The sequence below is a fragment of the Triturus cristatus genome, chromosome 3_1, assembly GCF_964204655.1.
Source record: "Triturus cristatus chromosome 3_1, aTriCri1.1, whole genome shotgun sequence".
Lineage (NCBI taxonomy): Eukaryota > Metazoa > Chordata > Amphibia > Caudata > Salamandridae > Triturus > Triturus cristatus.
The window spans coordinates 105,856,865-105,881,184 of record NC_140583.1 but is presented as its reverse complement, the minus strand read 5'-3'; the positions used below and the strand labels follow the sequence as shown (position 1 = coordinate 105,881,184).

General features: G+C 42.7%; 1 protein-coding gene across 1 annotated transcript in view; it reads left to right on the top strand.

The window, feature by feature from the left end:
- Positions 1-20,128, top strand: part of CD44 (CD44 molecule (IN blood group)) — a 208,800-nt gene extending 188,672 nt beyond the window's left edge. The window contains exons 6-8 of the mRNA XM_085643495.1: positions 3,887-4,015; positions 4,837-4,915; positions 17,704-20,128. Coding sequence (XP_085499621.1) covers positions 3,887-4,015; positions 4,837-4,915; positions 17,704-17,920 — 425 coding nt within the window. The 3' untranslated portion in view covers positions 17,921-20,128. The remainder of the gene's footprint in view (positions 1-3,886; positions 4,016-4,836; positions 4,916-17,703) is intronic.
- Positions 20,129-24,320: the final 4,192 nt, after the last annotated feature.

Genomic DNA, 24,320 nt, shown 5'->3' with positions numbered 1-24,320 from the left:
CCTGGGTGTGTATGAGAGTCTTGGAATTCTCTCTCACTCTGGATTTGCACCGTCTGTTTCTGAAGGCCTCCCTTCCAACCAGTGAGGTTCAGTTGCCCCTTCTTTTTCCAAACGGTCAGAGTTCTGACAAGCCAAAGGGTCCTTTGACGCTGAAGAGATCCTTACGTTCTTCCAGCAGTACCCCCCAATACCTCTCTTCCTAATATTGGCCCTCACTTACCTGTGAAGTATATATGCAGGGTATCAGGTACCATTCCTCTCAACAAGCAGCCTGTGACCTGTGGCCTTTATTTATTTCTTGGGGCGAATAACCCTTCATCTCTTGAGGCCATCCTGAATTCCTGCAGGCATTGGAAGCAAGCCCACTCCCCCCCTTTCTCCTGTGGACCTCCTATTGGCACGGGTAATCCTCTTTTGGAGCCCACCTCCTTTAAAGTTCATCCTGCATCGTTCTTACAGTGTGCTCCTGTGTCGGGGGTAGAAGCTGATTGGCCACATGATGGTTTAAGGATCACCATGGTCTCTGCCATCCCTCTCCTTTGCCGATATCCCATTTCAGCCAAGGTCAGCTTTCCTTCCTCCATTTCCTGGCCATCATACCGACCATGTGAGCCGACACTGATTGACCAGGTGCCTGCAGATTCTTTCCCTTGTTGAATGTACATCTGAAATCTTTGTCTTGAACTCTTCCATAGGTGATGAAGTTTAGTAGATATCGCTGGAGGTCTCAGAAAATGTTTGCATGCTGTCTGGGTGATTTGGTTTGTCCCTTGTTGATATGTTGTGTGATGACATGGAGTAAGTGAAATAAGTAGGGTTGTAGAGAGCTGTGATGCCCAAATGCCTTGTCTATCAAGGGTTCCCAGGGTGGGTGGAAGAAGTCCTGTTTAAGGTGTCCTGTTACTGGTTGGCATGTCCTTTGTCAACCAATCTATCAATCAGGGTTATTTAAAGCACTGCTACTCACCAATGAGGGGCTCAAAGCACTGAGGGGGGAAGGAGGAGGGTGCTGATCCGTCTGGGAGATGGGGTGCAGTCAAAGAGCCGGGTCTTGAGATCCTTCCTGAATTGGGTCAGTGACGTGGATTGCCTGAGGTAGAGGGGCAGGGTGTTCCCGGTCTTGGTGGCGAGGTTTGAGAAGGATCTTCCTCCGGCATTAATCTTGTGGGACGGTGGGGAGGGCCAGTTGGGCTGAGCGGAGGTGTCTGGCGGGTACATGGAGTGAGAGGCGGTGGTTAAGATATGCTGGTCCTGCGTCATGGAGGGCTTTCTAGGCATGTGTGAGGAGCTTGAAAGTGATTCTTTTGTTGACTGAGAGCCAGTGGAGTTCTCGAAGCTGTTCAGTGATGTGGCTGCGGTGGGGGATGGTGAGGACCAATCTGGCTGTGGCATTTTGAACTTTCTGTCTGGCAAAGTATACACTGTTGTGATTACTATAATACCCAACAATATAACAGATCCAGCATTGTTATGAGTCTGGGGGTCTCTCTAATATACAGTGCTGGATACTTCTGGGTGTTTTGTTTATTAATGAAAACTGCTGTTTGCGAGCACAATCTGCTTTATATGTGCTACGTTGTAAGTGTGTGATTTGGGGGCATATTATCAAGAAACAGCGTTACAATTATCACCGCTTTAGCGGCAGAAAACTGCTGCTAAAGCGGCGATAATGGGCTTTATAGTATGCCGCAGAGAATTCCCTTAGAAGCCCATGTTGTGGTGTCAACATGGGCTTCTATTAGAATTCCCTGCGGCATATTATCAAGCCCATTATCGCCGCTTTAGTGGCAGTTTTCAGGCGATAATTTTAACGCCGTGCTTGATAATATGCCCCATAGTGTGTTGTATTTTTTCATGTGTGTGTTATTTCTTGGTGGAAAAGGGATATTGTCAACATCTTGGTACGTAACTGCGGAGTATGTCTATGCTACACGGATAGTTGTTCATTGTTCTGTCTAGTCTGGCCTGTAAGACCTTAGGTTGAAGTTAGGTGGTATTGAGGGCGTCACCAGAGCCATTTAAACGCATATCTGTGCTTTTCTGGATAAAGGTGAAATACTCTGTCCGGTGCTCTTTTGGGTGTTGACTCTCCTGTTGGACAGTGAAACAGCGCATGACTGACTGTCACAGGAGGAAGGCACACATAGCAGTGAATAGGTTTATGATAAGGCATTGAATTAGTGGGAGGGTGTGTTACCCGCCCTTTCACGTGAGTGAATTGCAGGTGCCACCCATTGTCTTGGAATTGGTGTCCCACGGGGCACCCAGCAACAGCTGCACCTGGTCTCTTGATGACTCTCATAGTAGCAATCAGGGAGACGATAGTCCTGTGACCTTAAAACAGAGTGACCTCATATAGGGCTAGTGAAGTTTGCCCTCAAAATATTGTAAAGATTGCAAAGTTACCTAACTTTATTAAACTCTGCTGGTGAAAATATCTGCAAAAAAAGATTTTGCTGACGAACTGTCACGTGAAAGATTATTTTGCTAGAGATTAAAAATGTTCTACAAAACAACTTTCCAACTATTGCAAAACTTAAAAACGTTTGTGAAGAGAAATACTTCCAACTCCTCACGCTCCTATTTTAATTCCCCTCAGTGAACTAAATCAGTCGTTTATAAAAATTAGTCATCCCCGTACAGGGAGATGCCAGCCTGAAGCCATGAAGAGGGTGACAGGTTGTTGGTATGGCTCATCTGGCTAAAGTTAAGCGGATGTATGACGTTACAACGCGTGCTGTTACAACGCATGCTGTTACAACAAAACTGTAACAACGCAAGTGGATTTACAACGCATGCCATTACAACGCAAGTCTTTACATCGACTTGCGCTAGATGGCGTGCTAACATTAGAAAAGTGTAATTTACTATTCCAACTCCAGTCCACTTAACAGTAGGGAAGGTGTTGGGATAGTAAACTACACTATTTGTAATGTTAGCACGCCATCTAGCGCAAGTCGATGTAAAGACTTGCGTTGTAATGGCATGCGTTGTAAATCCACTTGCGTTGTAACAGTTTCGTTGTAATGGTAGTGCGTTGTAAAAGCTGCGTTGTAAAGGTTGTTCCCCAAGTTAAGCTAACAGAGCATGTGATATATAAAAATATATCTATATGATTTTCATTGCATCTATTAGTTCTGGCCTTGAGACATTTTCAGCTGGCTCACCAGCCTCATGCATGCAAAATAAATCATACATAAAAATACAGTTTTATATAAATACATGAAGGCGCTCTGGCGCTGCCCTCTGTATTCATTGGTCTTTTATTAAGGCATTTGGTCAGCCCTCACTGGACTGCTCTCTTACACTGTGTGTGGGACACCATTTTTCTGATCATATTTGCACATGTGCCTAAAAAGAAGTGTTTTTTTATTTTATTTCTATTCATCATTTTTCTTTTAGTTATCCTCGTGTGCCTAAAATAAGTCTTCAAGTTACAATAATTCTAATTCAATAGTACATTTCGTTTTCTCTGCCTTAATAAAAATATTACATTTTCCTGTCATAGCCATTAAAATTAAGGAGAGTTTCTATACGTTTTGTAAGTACCCATTCCTGCTAGGAAGCAGTTCCACTGTTCTCCAAAAATTATATAGCAATGGTTATTACTGAAAAACTATACTGCAAGCACATGGCCTCAACGTTTAGGTGGGGGCGTGTCTTCTTTTTGTTTTCTTATTTTTAGATGTGTGGATTATTCTTGCAATAAAATAATAAGAATAAAGTTAATCTTTGCGCCAGCTTGCCAAGGCCAGCCCTATTAGCTTTGCCAGCTCTTGTTTGTTAAGTGTTTAGTCAAGTTGTGGTACTATGGTGCGTAGCGTGTGAAAAAGAATGTCACATTAAGAGATGCGTGACCGTGACACTGCCTTGGTTTTGTCTTCAGATGGGGACCCTCGCGCCTCAGGGCTGAGCCCTAATGGCGAATGGTCAGGAGAGGAAGGCGACAGCGCTGCATCCGGAGGCCCCGAGACCACCAAAGGACCTGGATTTAAAAGGCAGGCGCGCATTCCAGGTTGGTTTGTGAATCTTTGTGATATGATCACATTACACAGCTTGGTTGCCTTTATCTTATGTATGCTGTGTGTTGTGTGTAGGACAGAGTTTCTTGCTTGAGGTATAATAGCTGTGGGGTGATAGCCCTGAAACATGTCCTTGTGCCAGTTCAAGTTGCCTGAACCAAGACCTTCAGAAGTTTATGTTTCTGGTCATTGGACCACGACCTTACTCTGATCACAGGTACACTCCACTCTCAAGAGCATCAGGTGAAGCGTCTGCTCCTGACGAAACCCCTCTGCTGCCTGAATCTGTAGGCAAAGACCCGGTTCATCTTAAGCGGGCCCCGCCACTAGCACCAGGGCTGGTGCCACATAAAGGCTGCAGCAAGCAGATGCTTTCTGGTTTCAACCACTAGAAGTCACAAGAGGGTGCTAGAATGGAACAGTGGCTCCAAGAAAGCCATGATGTTCTGGGAGGGCGAGGACCCAAGGGGCAGACTTTCATGTTACCTGGAGCTCTGAAAATCTTCCAGGGGGGCCACCTGACACACCTTTGTACTGGTCCTTAATCAACTAACAGCAAGCCCCTCACACCAAGTGTGCCGTATAGAGACACGATGAAGTAGAGATGGACTTGAGAGTGATTGTTGGCTTGGCTGTATCTGACTTTTTCCAGGCCTGGCCGGTCTGTCGAGGCACTGACCTCCTTGGAACCATCCTGATGGCCCTATTGGTTGGTCATCTTTTTCTATGCAGGGCAATATTGTATTAAGACATCATCATTTAAAATCGTTGACTCTTTCTAATGGTATCCCCCTGTCTCTCTTCCCTTCTCCAGATTGGGTGATAATCGTGGTGTCCCTTGTGTGCCTGGCGGTAGTTCTAGCCGTGTGCATCGCAGTCAACAGTAGGCATTCGTAAGTACACGCATCTTGTCTCTTGTTTCCTGGGTCTTACCAGCTCTGTGGGCTTAGACTGCAGCAAAGCCTTTGGTGGTGTTCCATGAAGAAGGGGCCCAGCTCTGCTGTAGGTCCCAGGAGGAAGAACACGGCCAGGAAATGGCACTGGTGGAATTACTTCATCTGGATACGGGTGGGGGGGGGGCATTGGGGCTCCGTATAAATAATGACATCAAAGATACACGTTCGACTAAATAACTAATACTAAAATGAATATCAATTTTAATCAAAACAATTAATACATTACAAATTAAAAACGTTACTGTTTTGTAACAGGTTTGTCTATTATCTGTCTGTCTATCTATCTATCTATCTATCTATCTATCTATCTATCTATCTATCTATCTATCTATCTATCTATCTATCTATCTATCTATCTATAGGATTACATACATTTTAATCCTCTAAAAAATTCTTGACTGTGATGTCAAGATAGTATAAATTTCCTGTAATTAAATGATTCCTGTTGAAAGGCTAGAGATGTAATATCTCCTGTAATGCCGCTGATGTAACTATAGCATACCAACCTAGGGGCAGATTTACAAGCCCCTTGCGACACTTTTACACCTCCGTTGCATCAGTTTTGTGACGCAGCGACAGCGTAAACCATGCGCCACGTTGCGACTTATTTACAACATGGCGCATCTAGGCAGATGCGAAACGTTGTAAAGTCCTGCGCCACATGAAACCTGCGTTAGGTTTCATGTGGGCGTTCTGTTGCAGGGTGGGCGTTCCCTCGCAGGAAAGCCCGTAAAACTGACGCAGTGAAATCTACAAGATTTCACTGAGTAAGTTTTACGACGCTGCTGCGTCAAATCCTTAAGCCTGCTTGAAGCAGGCGTAAGGAGTGACGCACCATGTTAAGTATGTTCGGCCCCTGTGCATTGTAGGAGTTGCGTCGCGCTTGCGACGCGACTCCAGCAATGCGCCACCCGAACGCCACATGATGTGTCACGCATCTTTCCCTCCTTGCACCATGGTGCGCCGCATTGTAAATGCGACGCATCCGTGGTGGCGCAAGGGGGGGATTACATGATGCATCTTTTCTGGCGCATCCCTGCTGATTTGCGGAGATGCGCCAGAAGTTTTAAATCTACCCCCTAATATCTATACATTTTAGAATGAAGTATTGTTCGTTCTCCTGTGCAGCACACCAATAACGTTTAATTATTGGATGATTCGTACAAAATAATTAAAACAAATAATTACAGCTTTCAAATATGATTTGTAAACTAGTTGATGGAATAAACCTGTAGCTGATCCAAAGATGCTCTTGAAATAACGGCCATTTCAATAGTCGGGAGACAACCTTTGACAAGGAACGCGTGTGTGCATTGCTCCTGGGTGGATATAGATCAAAGCCTCGGTGCTCTCCATCTGCTTGGCGGAGGACTCGATCGGGCTAATCCTGATTTATTAGTTACAATCAGGAATGAGGATGCAAACCCACCTCAGGACCACCCCTCTTATGCCCACCCAGGAGCCCACCCTGAACATCCAGAAGTAATGAGAATCACCAATACATCTAGTCATCATCTAGCGCTTTGAGGTGTTCTCTTTAGTATTGAACAGAGAAGTCTGTGGGACCCTGGTGGGTCTGTGGGGATGGGACTGCATGAAGAGACGGACCTGTTTGAGATGACCCCGTTACACACTTCTGCTATTACAGCGGGTTTGAAATGGCCATTATTTCAAGAGCATCTTTGGATCAGCTACAGGTTTTTGCATTCATGGAGCAGAAATATCTCTTAATGTCTGTAGCATATAGAATGCTGAGTTACAGAAAACTATACTTGTTACAACAGGACAAAATTGACCTATCACGTGGGGCAGTGTTGACACCAGCCCAGACAGTGATGTGCCATGCAGATTTCTGCTTTGTCCCTCTGATCTAGCAAGTAGCCACAAACGCTAACTTACAAGTGATGATGCTCAGCAGAATTATGTCCTCACCACCAAACCAACTCCCTGGGGAAACTAAACAGGTCTTTGGTACTGTTTAAAACAACAGGGGTTATATAGGGGTATCCCCAAAGGACACATTTGAAAGTAGCTGAGACTTTACAATAAAAAGCAAGATCCGTTTAAGCTTGAAAAATAGGAGCAGAAAAGCTGCTCTGAAATCCCTGTTCAATTTCCGCTGCATTCTGGAATGAAGCAACAGGCCTCATGCCTCGTGTTCAGCCCTGGCTCGTGCACATCACTTTAGCATCTCCAGAATCGATTGCTCCATTGCAGGCTTCTTTAGCCACATCATAGTGCACTGGCCGGCACGAGACCCTATTAAAAATCATAATAAATCAGACTTCCACCACTCCTCTTGCTGTAGATGGAAGATCCTCTCCGTCAACCACGCAGGCCCGAAGAAAGGATCGTACTGGCAAGCACCTGCAAGGTGACAAGAGATACTCCATAGAATTTCGAAATAGGGCGCATTAATATAAGAAAAACTCAACAATGTGATGAGAAAGGGATAAGGGCATTCCTGAACTATAACTCCTTGGCTCAGGCTCTGTGGTGATACTCAGACAGTAGATATTAGGAAGTTCTCCGGCATCTTAACAAAGGCGGCGATGAGGCCTTCAATAAGGCCAGGACATGTTTATGTTAGTTTTGAATGGATTCGGCATCTTTCTAACCTATGAAACCTCCGGTCTCATCAGCAGGGTTAAAGAGAACAGAATTACAATCTAAACTTGGATTCTCAAAAGACTGACTTCACCTAATGACAAACAAGAACGTACAGAACAGTGCTTAATTTGAGGCAGTGGTTTCCAGTGCTCAGTACCAGCACTGAATCATCAACACTGTAGCTTTTCATGAGTACCAAATAAGGACACCTTCATTTACGAGGAGATTGAGTAATTTTACCAGAATCACAGGATGTTGAGCTGACACCAAGATTCGACCTGGTTCCCCAGCACCAGAGTCTGCAGCTCTGACCATTACACCACATCCTCTCCCCACTTTCTTAGCGAGTAGTTGGTTCTGTTTTAGGTGCTAGCAGGAGAAATGGGCGGGTGCAAGCTGCCTTATGACGAGAGCCTCAGCACTTATTTTTTATTTTACAAATTAACCACAGGTATCGAAGCGCTACTTTTATGCCTCCCCACAATCTGCTTGGCCTCTCACCCCCTATATTAAACACCTATCATGGGTTTATAGAGACTCCGATCATTTCCGTCAACTCTAGTATTTTTCCCCCTCCGTGCATTCAGTTATCCATCACCAAATATCACAGATAACTTGACTGTTTTCACAGGGAGTAGTTTATGCACTCAGAAGGAACGGAGCTAGCGGTAACCCTCTGGGACAGCACCGGATTATCAATTACCCTTTGTTTTGATAGGTGATAAGTTCAAATTCACCCTATGTGTGCGCTCTCGACTGGTACCCGCTAACACAATACCTCCCCAACCACTGGGGCAAGATAGGAACATAAACAGCAAAAGGCGCACCACAATCTCAAATTTAAATCAAAATTAGTCCATGTACATCCAATTTTTCTTTTCCAAAATGATCTTCTTTATTTTTCATAAGTTAAAATGACATTTAAGAACAGCCAGAGCAGCCGACGCGTTTCGTCCTCTTGGGACTTCTTCAGGGATAAATAGTATAATGAATATGTTGAATAGAATAACGGTCTAATGTCGATAGGTAGCGAGTGAACGTCCCGTCTTTTTAAGGATGAAGTGTCCAGTCAAGTTAAAATCCAATGATAAGGTTAGGATTCCGAATCTTTAGAATGCCCGATTCCGCATCCTTCAAATCCTCGACAATAATCCTCAGGTTTTCCGTAGTTTATGCACTGGTGGCAAAAAAATGGACTGGTTCCTGGGCGGGAATCCGACTGGCTCAGGTTCAAATTTATAAAAAGATTCCTTATTGGTATGTTTCTATAGGATTTACTGCAGAAGGCTGTGCATGGTTGGACTGTGTCTATGCCATGTTTTTATTGGTTGTAAATTTTTCTTTGAAAAATAAAGTGATAAAAAAAAAAAAAAGATTCCTTATTTCGGAGGCTGAATAAACAGCAACATGTTGCACCTTCGGCCAATTTTCTGTGCATAACTAACCAATGTATAGTGGTGTATATAACCTTTCCCAGCCCTCTAATAAAATGACCCCCCCCTGCTATTTGACTCTAATGGCCCCTGTGATGGCCTGATCGAGCATCCCTGTCCCACCCACTGTCCCTTAAAGCTATTAGCACTTTCAATTTCTACCTATGGCGTGGTAAAATATATACGTTTAGGGCACGATTCGCAATGGTGATGGCCGCGACACTGTGGCCTCTCTGCAGGACATAGAAGTTGTTTTCACGTGGGTCCAGGCAGTGCCAGCGAGGACGAGGGCCTGTGGTGGGATGCGACGAGCCGCCTGGTTGATTTCCTTCTCTAATGTGCAGCTCACAGATTTTGAAACATCTTGGAATCAAATGCTAATTAGCATATTTGAAGAAATCCCAGGCAGGGATGTCACCAGATGTTTGTAGTAAAGTGATGAAAAAGCCCAAAATATTGGAAGAATGAATAACAATTGATTAGTACCAAAAGCCTGACCAAAAGAAAGATTTGGCCTCCTTGAACACCTGAATGAACAACAAGAGTAGTGGCCCAGGTTAAATGATGCAAATATTTCCCCCCTTGTAAGTGAGCAGAGCTCTATGTTCAGAGGGGCCCCACCCTTCAGCTGAAGAGAATCCCCATGTTGTGGGCGGGCTTCCTGAAACCATAGCTGGCAAGTTTCCCAGGTCCATGCACGCTGTGATGCTCCAGTTCAGAATTTTTTCTTTTAAATTCTGGGACGTGTAGCCCTATTTTATAATCGACTAAACAAGACTACAAGTCCCAGAATTCAATGAAAAAACCTAGAATGGAGCAGCTCATCACGCATGGACCAGGGAGCCATTTCAGCTATTGTGTTGTATTGTATTGCAATTGCGTTTACATAGTGCTAACTACCCCTGACGAGGCGTCAAAGCGCTTTTTCGGCGACTCGCACACTTTATGTAACTTCTTTGGCAATCAAGAGCTGCTCTGCACTAAGATAGAACCACAGGTGCACACCAGTCGACCTCTTGACTCAAAAATGGACTTGAGGATGGGTGTTTGAGAGTGGTCCCATTAAGGTGAATAATTAATAATTAACACTTTTTTTATTGGGTGATATACTTTTGAAAATAAAGTGATCCTGCTCCAGCGTGGAGTGCAAAATCCCTCCCTCCGTCACAGACCAAAGATCTCACATACACACACTATCCATACGTTCGCTGGTGGGGCCCATAACACCAACATTCACTCACCATCAATCTGTGTTTCTTGGGAGACGATTATCCTCCAAATGCTGGTCATGAAAGGAAATACCACTTCTTACCCTAATGAGTGACAAATCTATACAACCTTCTGATACTCATTAGGCCCTGAACTTCACCTTTAGTATTCCTCTCATAAATCGGGATGGATCAGTTAGTTGCAGGTTTAGATTGATTTCTAATTCCTTAATTAACCTTTTCGTTAACACATTTTCAATGAATAAACAACCCAACTCATTTCTGTAGTTATTCAATTTCAATCTTTATCTAAATAATGCAAATTAAATTGTTCATTTAATCAAGTTGCCATTCATATTTACCCATTCTGGCTAATTGTCGTCCTCTATGTCAAATCTGGCAGTCTCGCAAATCTATGCCCATCAAATTTAGGAAATTCAGTTCATCAGGAGTTTGGGCATTAATTCAGTCCGTCAAAGATTCAGGGAAACAGCTGTCCTGCAGTGTCACCGTCCTCTCAGTCAGCATAACGTCAGGAAATCGAGAAAAGCCAGAAACGACGCCGCTCCAACCTCTCTATTCTACCATAATTTATAGTAAAATCATTGACAAATTGTAGCAAAAACGGGTCTTCAAATGTTCTGATTGGTCAATCGAAATCGTCTGACAGGATTCCCACAAAATTAATGTCTCTGAGGTCATTATTCTTGCTTGTTCCGGTTTTTAGAAGCACATTATTGTTCTTTTTGAAAAGCTGCCTTGCTTCCCGGGATAACCTTGAAGGGTACAGTCTGGTTAGGGTCATGACGAGGCCACTGTAGCTGGCGTCAGCGCAGGCACACTTCACCCAAGCCTCGTTCAGCATCGACAGTCGGATTAGGTACCAGAGGCAGCCATTTTGTGGCAGGCCCAAATGGTCAACTTAAGCAAAAGAGACACAAAATGTAATTAATACATAGAAATGACAAAATAATTGTCATTCCCTCACTAATACCCATATGTGTGTGTATTTATCTAGCAATAAGCAACACTCAAGCGGGTTTATACTTACAAAATAAAGCACAAATCACGAATACATCACAAAAGCGACATATATCATGCAATATTCTAAATGTCTATCATTAGTATGCGTACAGAATTTAGTATACGATTTAATAAAGTCATGCAAAGCAATCCCACGTGTATTTCAGTCATTAATAAGGTTGATTAGTTATTTCCACCGCAATCCATTAATTCGATTATAATTAATTAATTAATCTAATTAGTAAACATGCAAAATGGGGTGGGTATACAAAATGTTTGTATTACCCGCTCCAGCAATCCCATTTTGTTTGCCAGGCTGGTGAATAGACCTAAAAAGAGGGCGACCCACGCCAAATGCGTGGGAGTTGTCAGGTGCTCTTGTGGATGTCAGATGCATAGTAAATTCCCCAGTAGAGATTCAGCCCGGTCTGAGCAGGAGCTCAAAGAGACCTCAAAACGAGTGAATGTCACGTCTAAGGAGTTAGACTTTAGGTATCTGTAATTACTGAGATCAGAAATAAGACAATAGCAAATACTTTAGAAACACAACTTATCACATCTTTTAGCAGCAATCCCCTACTCTTCACACATTTGGAGTCCCCATTGTCTCAATTTTAAGAAGTAGAGATAGATAACTTTCGAGTACATTTTTTCCCCTTTTTTTGTCCCTCTTAAGGATTAACTCTGCACGATGGACGCGGCGCGGCAGCAGTCTAGTGTAGCCGCTCAGATGTGTGGGAGGAATTGGAAAATGCATTTTCACCGCTCTGTCGGTAGCCGCGGCAGACTACGAGCTGTATCTAGTTTCATAAACATTATATCCTTTCACCATTGAAACCTCTGCGCACAAATGTCTTCCACATGGTCTAATCAAATAAAAAGCTTACAAGCCAGTTGTCACTTCATATGGGGCAGCTGGGATCTGATGTTATGGTTGGTTGAGCCGCCTGTCAGTTTGGTTAGTACTGGAAGATGGGCCTTAGTCTCCCGGTTGCCCTGGCAACAGGCAAACATGGCCGCCTTCCAGACTCGGCTACTGCAGTGCTGATCAGGAAGCGGGGCATCTGGAAGCGGTTGACTGCGGAGCACATAGTTTACTAAATTGGAACCATATCCTTGGCTGGAAGTTACACACAGTGCATAACTTTTACTTTTTTCCAAAGGCACTTTATTTGAAGCTTTTCATTTTCAGCTCTCCTCGTCTGGTGTCACTAAATCAAGCAGTCTCAGAAGCCTTTAAAGTATTTGCCTTTTTTCCAAAGGATTTAATTCGCACGAAAAATATTTGACCCGGGGTTCCAAAGTCCCCTTTTAGGAGGCAGGGAGACATTCTCTCCTCTACCATTGGCTGTTTATTTTTTTGGGTTACCCCCAGAGTTGTTGTTAAGCTGAGTTCTTGAGTGATGGATGACCTTGCAGTGCCTAAAGATGTTTGTTTTACTGGGGCCTCTGAAGAATGCATTCAGAGAAGAAAGACATATGGAAAATATAAACGGATTTAGTTACTCGGGAAGTTTAATTATTAAAGAGAAAATTACATTAAAAAGTGACCTGTTTTAGTTTCTCAAAAAAAGCCAGTAGCAATCCAATGCACTAAAAATGCTTTATTTCAGTATACAGTGGAAGTATTTTAATTTTTTAATATTTATTGAATTATTGTGTTGACTAAATCCGTTGTGGGTGATTTGTTTGAGAGCAGTGATACCATCAAAAGCAGGTATATTAGTTTATACAAATAGAGCGATCTTAATCTTGAGGAAACATACCCCAAATTGCTCCCTTTTGTAGAGAGGGTTTGGGGCTTTCCGGTGGTAAGTGATCAGAAGCTGGCCTTCCTCTGCAGGAATAGACTCCGCAAAGGAATATTTACATCTTCATTCTTTCATTTCATGTCCACATTATCCTTTCAGTCCTAATGGCAAGGCGACTCAAACTCTAAAACTCAATTTTGAAGAACCCAGTCCTTTCTCTCTACTTTGCAAGTGTGTCACAGCCACACACTACTGACCTCGTGTGCTTTCTCACGAGCTGCATACGGCCCAGTCCCTCAGTGGCATTTCAGTAGCATAATAGCATAAACCTTGTAAAGCATTTCATTGCTTAGGAAAATAGGCGGGGTCAGTGTGGCATATGCGCCTTGTGCAAGTCGCAGTGGCTGTTTATTTTAAAATCCCATTAACTGGTGTATAATGGTACTTTTACTGCCTAGATCCGACCAAAAGGAACCCATAAACATGAAAGAAATAGTTAAAGTACGGATCAATCCATAAACATAGAAGACAGACTGCATAATTCTCACCTTCTATTTCGCATATCCAAATCACTAATGAGTATGCTAGTAAAGAGCAAGTTAAAGTACTGGGATAACCATCTGTGCCCATAATTCCCTCACCCACCTGGACAAGATAATTATCTTTGGTCTGCACCATCTTCTGTTCCCTAGGCAGGCACCCACATCTTCAAGCTGTAATGATTTTCTTTTGGTGAACTGATAAAAGAGGTTCCTCTACTCATCTCTGATCCTATATTTTTAGGTGACTTGATCATCTAAAGTACCTTGTGAGCCTCTCTGGTTCCATTATTCTGGTACTCTTTTTGAGCCTCAAATCATAATCTCTTTGGTCCACACTTGTGGTAAGACGCAAAATCGAAGCTCAGGAACTCTTCATTGGAGCACAGTCCCTGATGATCCTTTCCAATTTGTAAATACTCTCTCTGAAGACTCCTTTTCTATAGTCTGAGCTCATCAGTGGAGCATATTATGCGCTCACCTACTCCATACCCCCATCAACACCTGCTGTGCTCCAGTGTGTATGATCACATGCTGTGCAGACAATGATAACTGTTATGATTGAGTGCAAAGCGGTACTCAAAGAAGCGAAGGACTGAGCACTGAGCGGTGGGTGGACTGAGAGGCCTGTGGAAAGGAGCTCTGGGTTTCGCGTCAGCGAGCGGTTACCATCGTGGAGACTGATTTAGGTGTTTGATGTCCGTTCTTGTGACAGCAACCCACCATCTATGTTGTTAAAGGGGTGTGTCGCTGTGTAGCTTGGGTGGAATCATGTGCTTGAAAGGCTGATCACAGTAAAATGATACATTTACTCACACATAGCATGGTTTTCGTGCTATATCTAGAATTTGGAGTACATTTACTTCCTCTGTTGTTATTATTATTAATATGATTAGTAATCATAGTAGTAATAGCAGTAGAATTATAATCATTACATTTATCATAACATTTGTAATGCACCATAGTTCACCACCAAGGTGGCCTCTTAAGCTGAGTTCACAAAGCCAGAAAGGGAAGATTGAGACGGCAGGTAATACTTGAATAGGTTGTCTCTCGGTTTCCCAGGCCTCTTTCCAAAGTGGTTCATTAAACAGCAGCTGAGACACCGGTGTTGTTTGCTCCGAGGCATAGGCTTTAGTGCTTCTGTTAGGTTTGTGCTATTCAAATAAAGTTATAAATATATAATTGAGTCGTTTTTCTTCTGGTGGCACCAGAGCATGTCTGTTCATCGATGACTATTAGAGTCAAGCGTCGGATTGTCTTGGTGGGCCCTTATAGAGAGCCAGGCCTGAGAACTTTAGAACATCTGATATGACTGCCACTCAGACATAGAGCTTTCCCTAAGGTTAGACATGTTGCTGTAACTTACATTGTCATGATAAAAGTGTGCTATTTTATTTTGATTACATTGTTGTCACCGGGAGACACTACATTACTTCCATAGCCTGCAGAAGCACTGCCTTCAAGGCTGTCGTTACAAACTTTACCCAGTGGTCACACAGACTCTAAAAAGACTCTGCTATGGAGTTGTATTGGAAATGAGTCTTCAAAATTGAGACCTGTCTCTCAGGGAAATACCAGAGGGTGTGTCAATGTTAGTAACACCTTAGAATTATAAGGAACAGTAAACCTGGTGCGCCCTCCCGCACACACACCCATTTGGGAGACAATGATTACAACAAATGCGCTACAACGCATTCCATTACAACAGGGTTGTGCCAATGACCGCATTGTTACAACACGAGCCATTACATCACAAGTCGTTACAACGACTTGCTGTAGGGGGCAGAAGGTGTTGGATTTACAATCCAACACCTTCCCTGCTGTTGCACAAACTGGAGTAGGAATAGTAAATTATACTATTCCTAATTCCAGCGCGCCCCCTACAGCAAGTCGTTGTAATGGAATGCGTTGTAAAGAGATATATTCACACATTAATGATGAACTTTCATAGAGTTCTACAAACTGGAGGGTGAGCGTTCTTAGGTCCCTTAGAAAATGTCCACAATCTTTGGATGTGTAGGCTGTCACAGTCAGGGACGTAACACAGGCCCCTGCACCCCTGGCGGAGTCCAAGGCTTAGTTTTATTCAGTGGTGTGCAGAAGCCTAGAGTGATTTCTTGTTAAAATGCTGAACTCCAACATAACTTAAACAGTGGATCTAACAGTTGGACATCTGGAACAGATTGCACAAACAAGGCCAGAGGAAATGTAGGTTCCCTAAAAATTGAGGAACTCGCCAAACGTAGATGACAGGTATGAAATATAGTGGGGTGCTGCGACCACAAAGATTCTATCTGGGATATGCAGAACCCTGAGGTTTAACTGAACTCGGCAATGTGACATTAGATCTCTGATGTGAGCCTCACATATTAAACAGTCTCAATCTGGGCTGCTCTCAATGCCTCAGTCCAGAACCCCTGCGGTGAATAGAGTGTCCGGCGCCAAAAGCACTCAAGGGCCAGGCACGCAGTGGAAATGCTGCACGCACACGCATGTAGGCTGACATGTGGTCTGCTCCAATACACAGGAGTATTACTTGCTGCAACAAATCGTGTAGCCTGAAAAGGATCTGCTTGACACACAGTGGCTGGGATGCAGTGTTGTGCTCAAGCGGGTGTACGTATGACTGATGTCTATTAGGAAGGTTCAGGATTTGATTTTTATCATACAGTCTTTACTAAAACAAATATTGTTGTCTATGACTGGGAAATCTTTGGTTGCCCTCAATAAGGAGATGCATTTCATGCCCTGAATGGTGGCAAACCTGAGCCCCCTCAACGATTGATAGCTTGTCTCCTTCCATTCACGTGTTGCCCTGTTTGAACTCATTTGGAGTGTATTGGCTTCTAAATAGTGGAAGGCTATCTTTACAAAAATGATTTCAAATGATGGGACCCTTTAGAGATCATATAAAATCACCATCTGAGGCACATGTTCTTCTATTTCAGTTTATTGATTTACTCAAAGCCGGGCTTGGTGACCAAAAGCAGCCCAGGCAAAAATGTCCAGACTGGCCTAGCTCTCCTCCCCTGCTCGTTCTCTCTGTCTCCTTCTCTGAAATCTCTCTTCTTCTTCTCTGAACTTTCTCTCTAACTTCCTCCTTCCTCCCTTTCTCTCTCCCTTGAAGCACTCCTGTTCCTTCTGCTGTTTAGATGCTCCAGAAGTGGTCCTGGACTTTCTAAACTGGCCTCCAGTGACTCCAGCCTGCTATGGAATTGCCCAGTGGAATAGAAGGCCTGTACTCACTTAGACTTGTAGAATTGATAATAAACATACTCAAGGCAAAATAGGTTTCAATAGTTAACTTGACTCATGCACACTAGAATTTCATTAGAAAGCACCTTAAGGTACCCAAAGATGTACCAATCTATAATAAATAATTGATTCTCAAATTCATTAACAGGGTTCAGATTCTATTAATAGATTACATTGAAAGCTGATATAGGGGGCACTGCAAATTACAGGGGCCAGTCAAATCATTTCACAGAATTCAGTTCAATTGAAATATTTTAATAAAAATGTCATTGATAGAATTATGTTTGGATCTGCAAAGGCCTCTGAGGATGCGCCTGAGAAGTGGGCGTGCCTCCAGATAGAGTTGGTCGGAATGGCATGGGGAGGTGGGTGGTGTGTCAGCCTGTCTGTTGTCTGAGAATGAGGCTGGTAGATAGTAAGTGGCCAGAGTTATCTCAAAAGGATGCAGGAGGTTACTTAGAACCGCCTAAATCTTGGCACAGCGGAATCAAGCCAAGCAGCAGGCCGACACTCCTTGTCCAGTGTATTTTCCTAAACCTATTTCATTCCTCTGTGTGAAAAATGAAACTTATGACAATTTTCAATGTATTTTCCCTGCAGAAGTTATGAGGAAGTTACATAGCAGACATCCCTGTATCGAAGGTTGTTAAAACAGGAAGGGTTTAAGTTTCCCTTTCATTTGTGGGACATTAGGGGTGGTTCTCTGTATCGACAATTAAGCCCAGCTTTGAAACTCCACTGAGTGTGCATTAGCCCAATGTTTCCAAATTCTATCTGTAGTTTGTTGATAGCACCAACAAAAAACTGACAGAATTAGGTGTTGCTTATAACTTTATCCCCGCTGTAAAAATGTGAATATTCAGAACATTATGAGTAATTTTTGTGATTTTTTTCCCGAAACAGATGTGGGCACAAGAAGAAGTTGGTGATAAATGGCAGTGGTGGTGCTGCGGAAGGAGGCCAGGCTGGCGGGATGAACGGCGATCCTAGCAAGTCCCAAGAAATGGTCAACTTAATGCCCAAGGAACCACAGGGTGACGCCAGTGACCCCAAGGACCAACTGGTCCCTCCAGAGGACATGCAAAGCCAACAGAAACGTGACATGAATATTGGGGCTTAACCCACTTCATCTGTGAGGGATTTGCAGCTCCCTGCACTTTCCTCCTTCCCCTGTCCAGTACAAGAACTGGGACTGGAACTTAACAGAGATGCAATGTGCTACTGATGCCCATCCTTGCATTCCCTTGTCTGCTTTCAATCATGATTGAGTCCCAGCATCCAAGCATCTTCAGACTTGCAGAAGAAACCCCTCTGCTTTCGCCAAGGCAAAGGCAAGGCAGATAATCCAAGACTGACAATTGTCATCACCGGCTGGGGACACCTGCTTTTTATGTGAACCCAGGATGAAAATGCACGTGCACCCAAACTTGAAAATATAGCTTGTTTTTCAGCAGGAACACCTTTGCTAACACGATAACTGAAAGTGTGTAACTTTGGTCCAAGCTTAAGCCATCAAGATGACTCCTAAATGGCCATTCACGTTCTTTTTGAGAAAGGAGTCAGTTCTGGTGGTGGTGTGCATTGTTTCAAAATGGGTTGAAGCCTATCCAACACACCGATGTGATGCTATGATTGTGGCAAAGCTTTTGCTCAAAGAACTAATCCCACACTAGGGTGGGTAATGAATAGCTGTAGTAAAGGCTGTGGACCTGGACAGAGCTATTGGGAAACTGGGATACTTGGCAACACAATGATGTCTTTGGAAGGTGGTAGGGATAGGCTTGCTAGTAACATGTCCATACTTGTGTTGGGTGTGTGACTTGACTATGACTTTGTAATACTCGCCGTTCAAAGGCAATAAGTGGCCGGCCAGGAGTACAAGGTGATACACATTGGCTTGTTGAATTCCAGTTGACAATGGTGTTCTAGGTCTACCAGCTGCTGTTGTCATCTGGGTGTAATAAAATCCTAACCTGTGCACAAAGCTTGCAAGGTTTCTGATTCAATGCGCAAGTGGCACTTCCTGTCCAGGAGTTTTCTTTCCATTCTGTTGGCAGTCTTTTCATATCATCCTTCCAGATGGACAAAAAATTCCCAGAATGCAAAGAAAATTGTGGACTGGATGAGCAACTCAGGGAATTGGAATTCAAGCACTAAGCATGCAAGCTGACACATTGGGTGTCATTAGTCCTCAAAGGACTTGCTTGTCATTAATATACATAAGCAACTACGGCACATACACACCACCACATTCATTTGTTCCGCCAGTTTCCCATGCATTCTGTAATGGATGGAGTTTAGTGGAGGAAGTTTAATGTCTTGCTCCTTGTTTGGCCTTCATTTGGGAATACTCGCTTATTGACAGCTTTATTCATTTTTGCAGCATCCCCTCAGTTTAAAACTTTTGCGCTATGGTACGAAAATGTATTCTTCTGGCCGCTTTCCTGCCTACAGTTAGTGAAATTTCAAAGTAGTCTAAAAATTATTACAAAAATGGACCGTCCATATCAGAAACTCAAATAGCCCATCTTGCCTCCGTGATATCATACTTATATTTTTCGCAAGATATTGACTGCTACATCCTTGCCACCAAACAACGAATTATATCAGCGATGCAGCCAAAATGAGTTTTCCCTTTTCAAAATCAATTCATAGTTTCAGAATTCTGGACTGCTCAAAGGTTCAGAGGAAAAAGGATCAACACTGGCAAAGGATTCTGCTTTGTAGTAACTTGACAATGAAAACATTGTGCTTCTCACCCGGTGGAGAAGATTTCACCTAAGTGCTGGGGATTCTACCCAATTAAGGAGGCTACTGCATGCGCAGATATGTACATCAGATGGTAACCTTACATCCTGATATGCTCTCAGGTGTCCTTTCCAAGCAGTGGTATAGAACATGCAAGACTTCATGACTTCTATACCACCCCCTTCCTTACAGTACTCCTGAATGTAAAGAGCAAACTCTCTACTGTTAAGGGTTTTGGTCCCAATGTCTCTGCATGCCTTACAACCACTGATGACACTCTATGGACCTGCCAGTTGTTATGAGAAGGAGTAGAAATGTGTGCCTCTGAGCTCACTGGTCTACAAGGACTGAGCTTCTCAGGACATCTGTACAGGATAAGAGTCCATTGTTTGAAGAGCTCAGCACAGTGATGGAACTGTAATTATATCAGAACAAATTTGTAATTACCATAATATCTTATGACAGTCAGCATGTGGCTCAGACATTGGTTGCAAATGTGTGAGGCTGTTGTAGCCATATCAGTGCCAAGGGTAATGCATTGTAGTGCCTTGTGTCAAATACAGCAGACTATGTTGTTTGACCATTTGTGGAAGCATTGTTTGGACTGGTTGATAATTCCCTTGATCTACTCTTCCCACAACAACTGTACTCTGCCCTACTTTCCTTTTCCAAATGTTTTTTACTTTCCCTACTCTTCGGTTACCCCGTGAGATTCTCAGGAGTTTCTTATATTTTTTCATATTGTTACCTTTGTCTTGCAATTGTTTATCTGCATCTCTTTCACAATCCCACATACATTCCCTTTACATTTTCTTTAACATTCAATGCTAGTTTTTCAGTTTTATGCAATATCCACAGCAGCTTGTAATTTCTTCCACCATTCCGTAATATTCCCACCAGTGCTTCCCACTCCATCTCAGGATCCAAAAACTGAACCAGAAACTCCATAGACATCCACCAAAAGATGTTCCCATTTCCTCCACTATCTCTTGATGCTTGCATACATTCATATCCATTTTTTGGGTAACACTATATGAGACACTTCCTGTTGACATCACTGAATTCCATAGTAGTCAATGTCATTGAACCCTGCCCATACTATTGTAATATAACTGAGCTCAACCCACAGTGTCACTGGACACCACCCATTCTATTATAAATGTTACTGATCCATGCCCTTAGTATTGGCAATGTCACTGTGCCCCGTCAATAACATCACTGAATCCCAGCTATAGCATTACTGGTGCTGACTGTAGGCTACCTAGAGCACTGCCAAACTCAATGACATCATCATTGAATCCCCAACACGCCAGTGTCATTGAACATCACCCATGGCATTTCAAAAGCCCTTCACCTCCCCCCAGTCCCTGGCCAAATATTGCTGAAGTCACTGAATCCCCTCAACATCACTGCCAGTGTCACTGAATCATGTCTTCACCATTGTCAACTGATATTCCTTTTCATTCTAAAAGGCCTCAGTTATGCCTTAAAGTCTACACCCGAAATATTTATGATCATGGTGGCCCGATATAACTTTGGCGTGTGCTATGTTTTAAGGCACTTCAATTACCTAGAGAATTGACTACAAGATATTCACTTTTCAATTTCTTTTTTATGTGATGAGCCCTACAAACCCGGACTTTAATGGTAATTACATGAGTCAAATTTCAAATCCAGCTATGTAAATATATATTTTATTATGTCAGAATCTATTCACTGCGCGTAATATGCCAGATCCTGCATCTTGGGACCATCACCATCAAAAGAAGTCAAGTGCATCATTTTTAATTGGGCACACAATATTTGTAAATGTCATTTAAAAGGAAGTTGCGGTAAAGTTTGACTTTTTTCTTGTCTACCTAAGCCCATGTGGGTTTGAAGTGTATATATTTATTCAGTGAAAAGTGCTAAAGTGGTCCTACAATCATTGGGACCATGACTAGCTACAGAAGAACCCACCTACCCTATAGTAAAGTTTTCGTAACTTCTTCAAAACCACTGAAACTGCATTTTAGAGTCCGCTTCACAGTTATTAGAGAAGAAAGCCGGGGGTTTGGTATTCAATTGTAGTCTAATTCAGAGTCCACTGTTACTAGAAGATATATGGGGCTGGGGGGATTATTAAGGGATGCTAAATGTTATGCTACCCTCTAGGCTTTTATGAGGATAAGTAAATTGATGTGTTACTTTGCCCCACACAAGCCTTAGTAAATAGCTTCCATAATGTATACTACATATTTCTTATATTGTAAGTTATATATTTGGGACTCCAGCAGTCATTTGTTTAGCTAGGCATTATTTGATAGGGCTAAGTATTGGTGGTGTAGCGCTTACAATCAATATTTCTGATAATAGCCCGTGTGAAGGTGTGTTGTAGTCTTTAACAGAAAGCAAACAGCATATGTGATGGCTAGCTGGCATACTGACCATGACAATGGGGTACCATAATATTTTTGTCAGTACAGATATGTTGTGTCCAAAATATTGTTGACAAAATACCACCCAATGGCAGTTTTTAATCTACAACCAAAGGGATGATATTTTTGTCAACTCTATTTAAGACGCGATATTGAGTTTGGACAATATTTCTGTAAAAGTTATTTGGACATGTACCCGATAGTGAGTGACACCCAACTGTGTGTGGAGAGATAAGTTCACAATTCATCTGTCACTTGTTCAGGGAATAATAGATCTCTGTAAGGCTAATTTACAAAAAAGTTGTATATAGAGAGGCTGCAGATCATCTAGAGAATGCTCAGTGTAGCTATAGTACCAGAATATTGTGAATTTAATACAGCCGCAGACGCTGTAGGTAAGAGCGGTGGGACAGTGTGGCCAGATGAGGTGATATTTTGAGAGATGATCATGAGGAAAACTTAAATAAATAATTCATTTTCCCTTGTGGTCGTCTCTTAAACTCCCCCCTCATCTGGCCCCACCGCTCTTACCTGCAGCGGCCGCTGCTAATTTAATAACGTCGTGCAAAAATATTACAGACAAACTATCGACTACCAAAATTTCTCCCTCCTGCGGTGCTGGTGCCTGCGGCGGCGGCAGCTGCCATCCATGTGTTGTCACCCACGTTGCTTCCCAGGAACCCGAGAAGAAAAACAAGCGGCACACCTTAAGACTGCGCAATACTTTATTGTGCACAAAGACGACGCGTTTTGGCGTAAGCCTTTTTCAAGTGAGTTCATGCGCACAACCTCCCACAGAAATAGACATACAATTCATAGGCAGAGAAGAAATACTGTTTACATATTTCAATTGTTCCGGACTGCAATGACATTTATCTCAAGTGAGTTTTGAAACTGCAAAGGTACCATCGGTTGGCTATATATATGTAGTCAAAATTTAACAATTCGAAAGTTTTTTACTGTGACATCGTCAATTTTGTCAGGGTGCGCATATCAATTTTTTTTATATATATATATATATATAAGTGTGATATCTGTCCTTGCCTCATTGTCATTGTTATTATTGGTAATGTACTATACTCAATCAATGTGATGTTCGCACCCTGACAAAATGACCATGTCACAGTAAAAAAAACTTTCGAATTGTTAAATTTGGACTTTAAATATAGCCAAATGATGGTACCTTTGCAGTTTCAAAACTCACTTGAGATGAATTTCATTGTAGTCTGGAACAATTGAGTTATGTACACAGTATTTCTTCTCTGCCTGTGAATTGTATGTCAATTTCTGTGGGCTGTTACGCGCATGAACTCACTCGAAAAAGGCTTTCGCCGAAACGTGTCGTCTTTGAGCACCATAAAGTATTGTGCAGTTCTAAGGTGTGCCGCTTGTTTTTCTTCTTCGGTTCCTGGGTAGCAACGTGGGTGACAATCGATAGATATACATCTGGCATCACCAAAGTCTGGATATGTAAGTAGATGCTGCCCGAATGCTGCCCTCGCTCCGAATACCCTGAGCTATGACAAGTGGACAAAATGCCCCTGTAACATTGAAACTTACTTTATAGGAAATTACGAACTATGTCATAATGTCAAAAATCTGAGGAATTTCAGCTAAGAGAAAATGGCAAATATTTTTCACAATAAAACCAAAAAATATTGAACAAAATATGTGGTCTGATGTGTTGTGATTGGGAGCTTTGCCACCATCGACTAGAAAGGGGTTAACTTAAGTCAATGGTTTTTTCAAACCCACCTTATCCGGACTATGGTGCTTCATTATTAAATGGCAGTATATGTTCAGTTCGAAACATATTGAAGAATATTGAGTAGTTATCGTTGAGCTCTTAAAATGCGGTTAAAGATAGATTACTATGACTTAAACACAATGGTGGCGCTTTTATGGCTATGGGCATGCTTTTTCATTAGACTGATACATAAACATACCCCCATAATGCCATGGTTTTTGCAATCTCCATGGTGGCAAGATGTATTCCTATCGTCTCACAACGCGTTTTCTTCCTCTGCCAGCCGGTGTCTGTCCTGTACCTTCTTACTATGTATATCTGGGGGAGCAGCCACCCCTCTTTTTACTTATTCAATAACTACATCAGAGAGGGACATGCCAAGACATTTAGAACAAGGTCTGCTGCTCGCTGATTCACTGTGCCTCCTATGATAGTCAACTGAAGACCATGGGTTCGTGATTCTAAAAATGCAAATTATGGGTATATTGCTAGAGGGGTTATGGTTACTGCTGAGGTACAAACATTTTTGCAACATGACCAACATAAACAGAGGAGCACAACCCTCACTGGAGTCTTTGTTGATACAAAACACAAGATTGCTGTTTCCA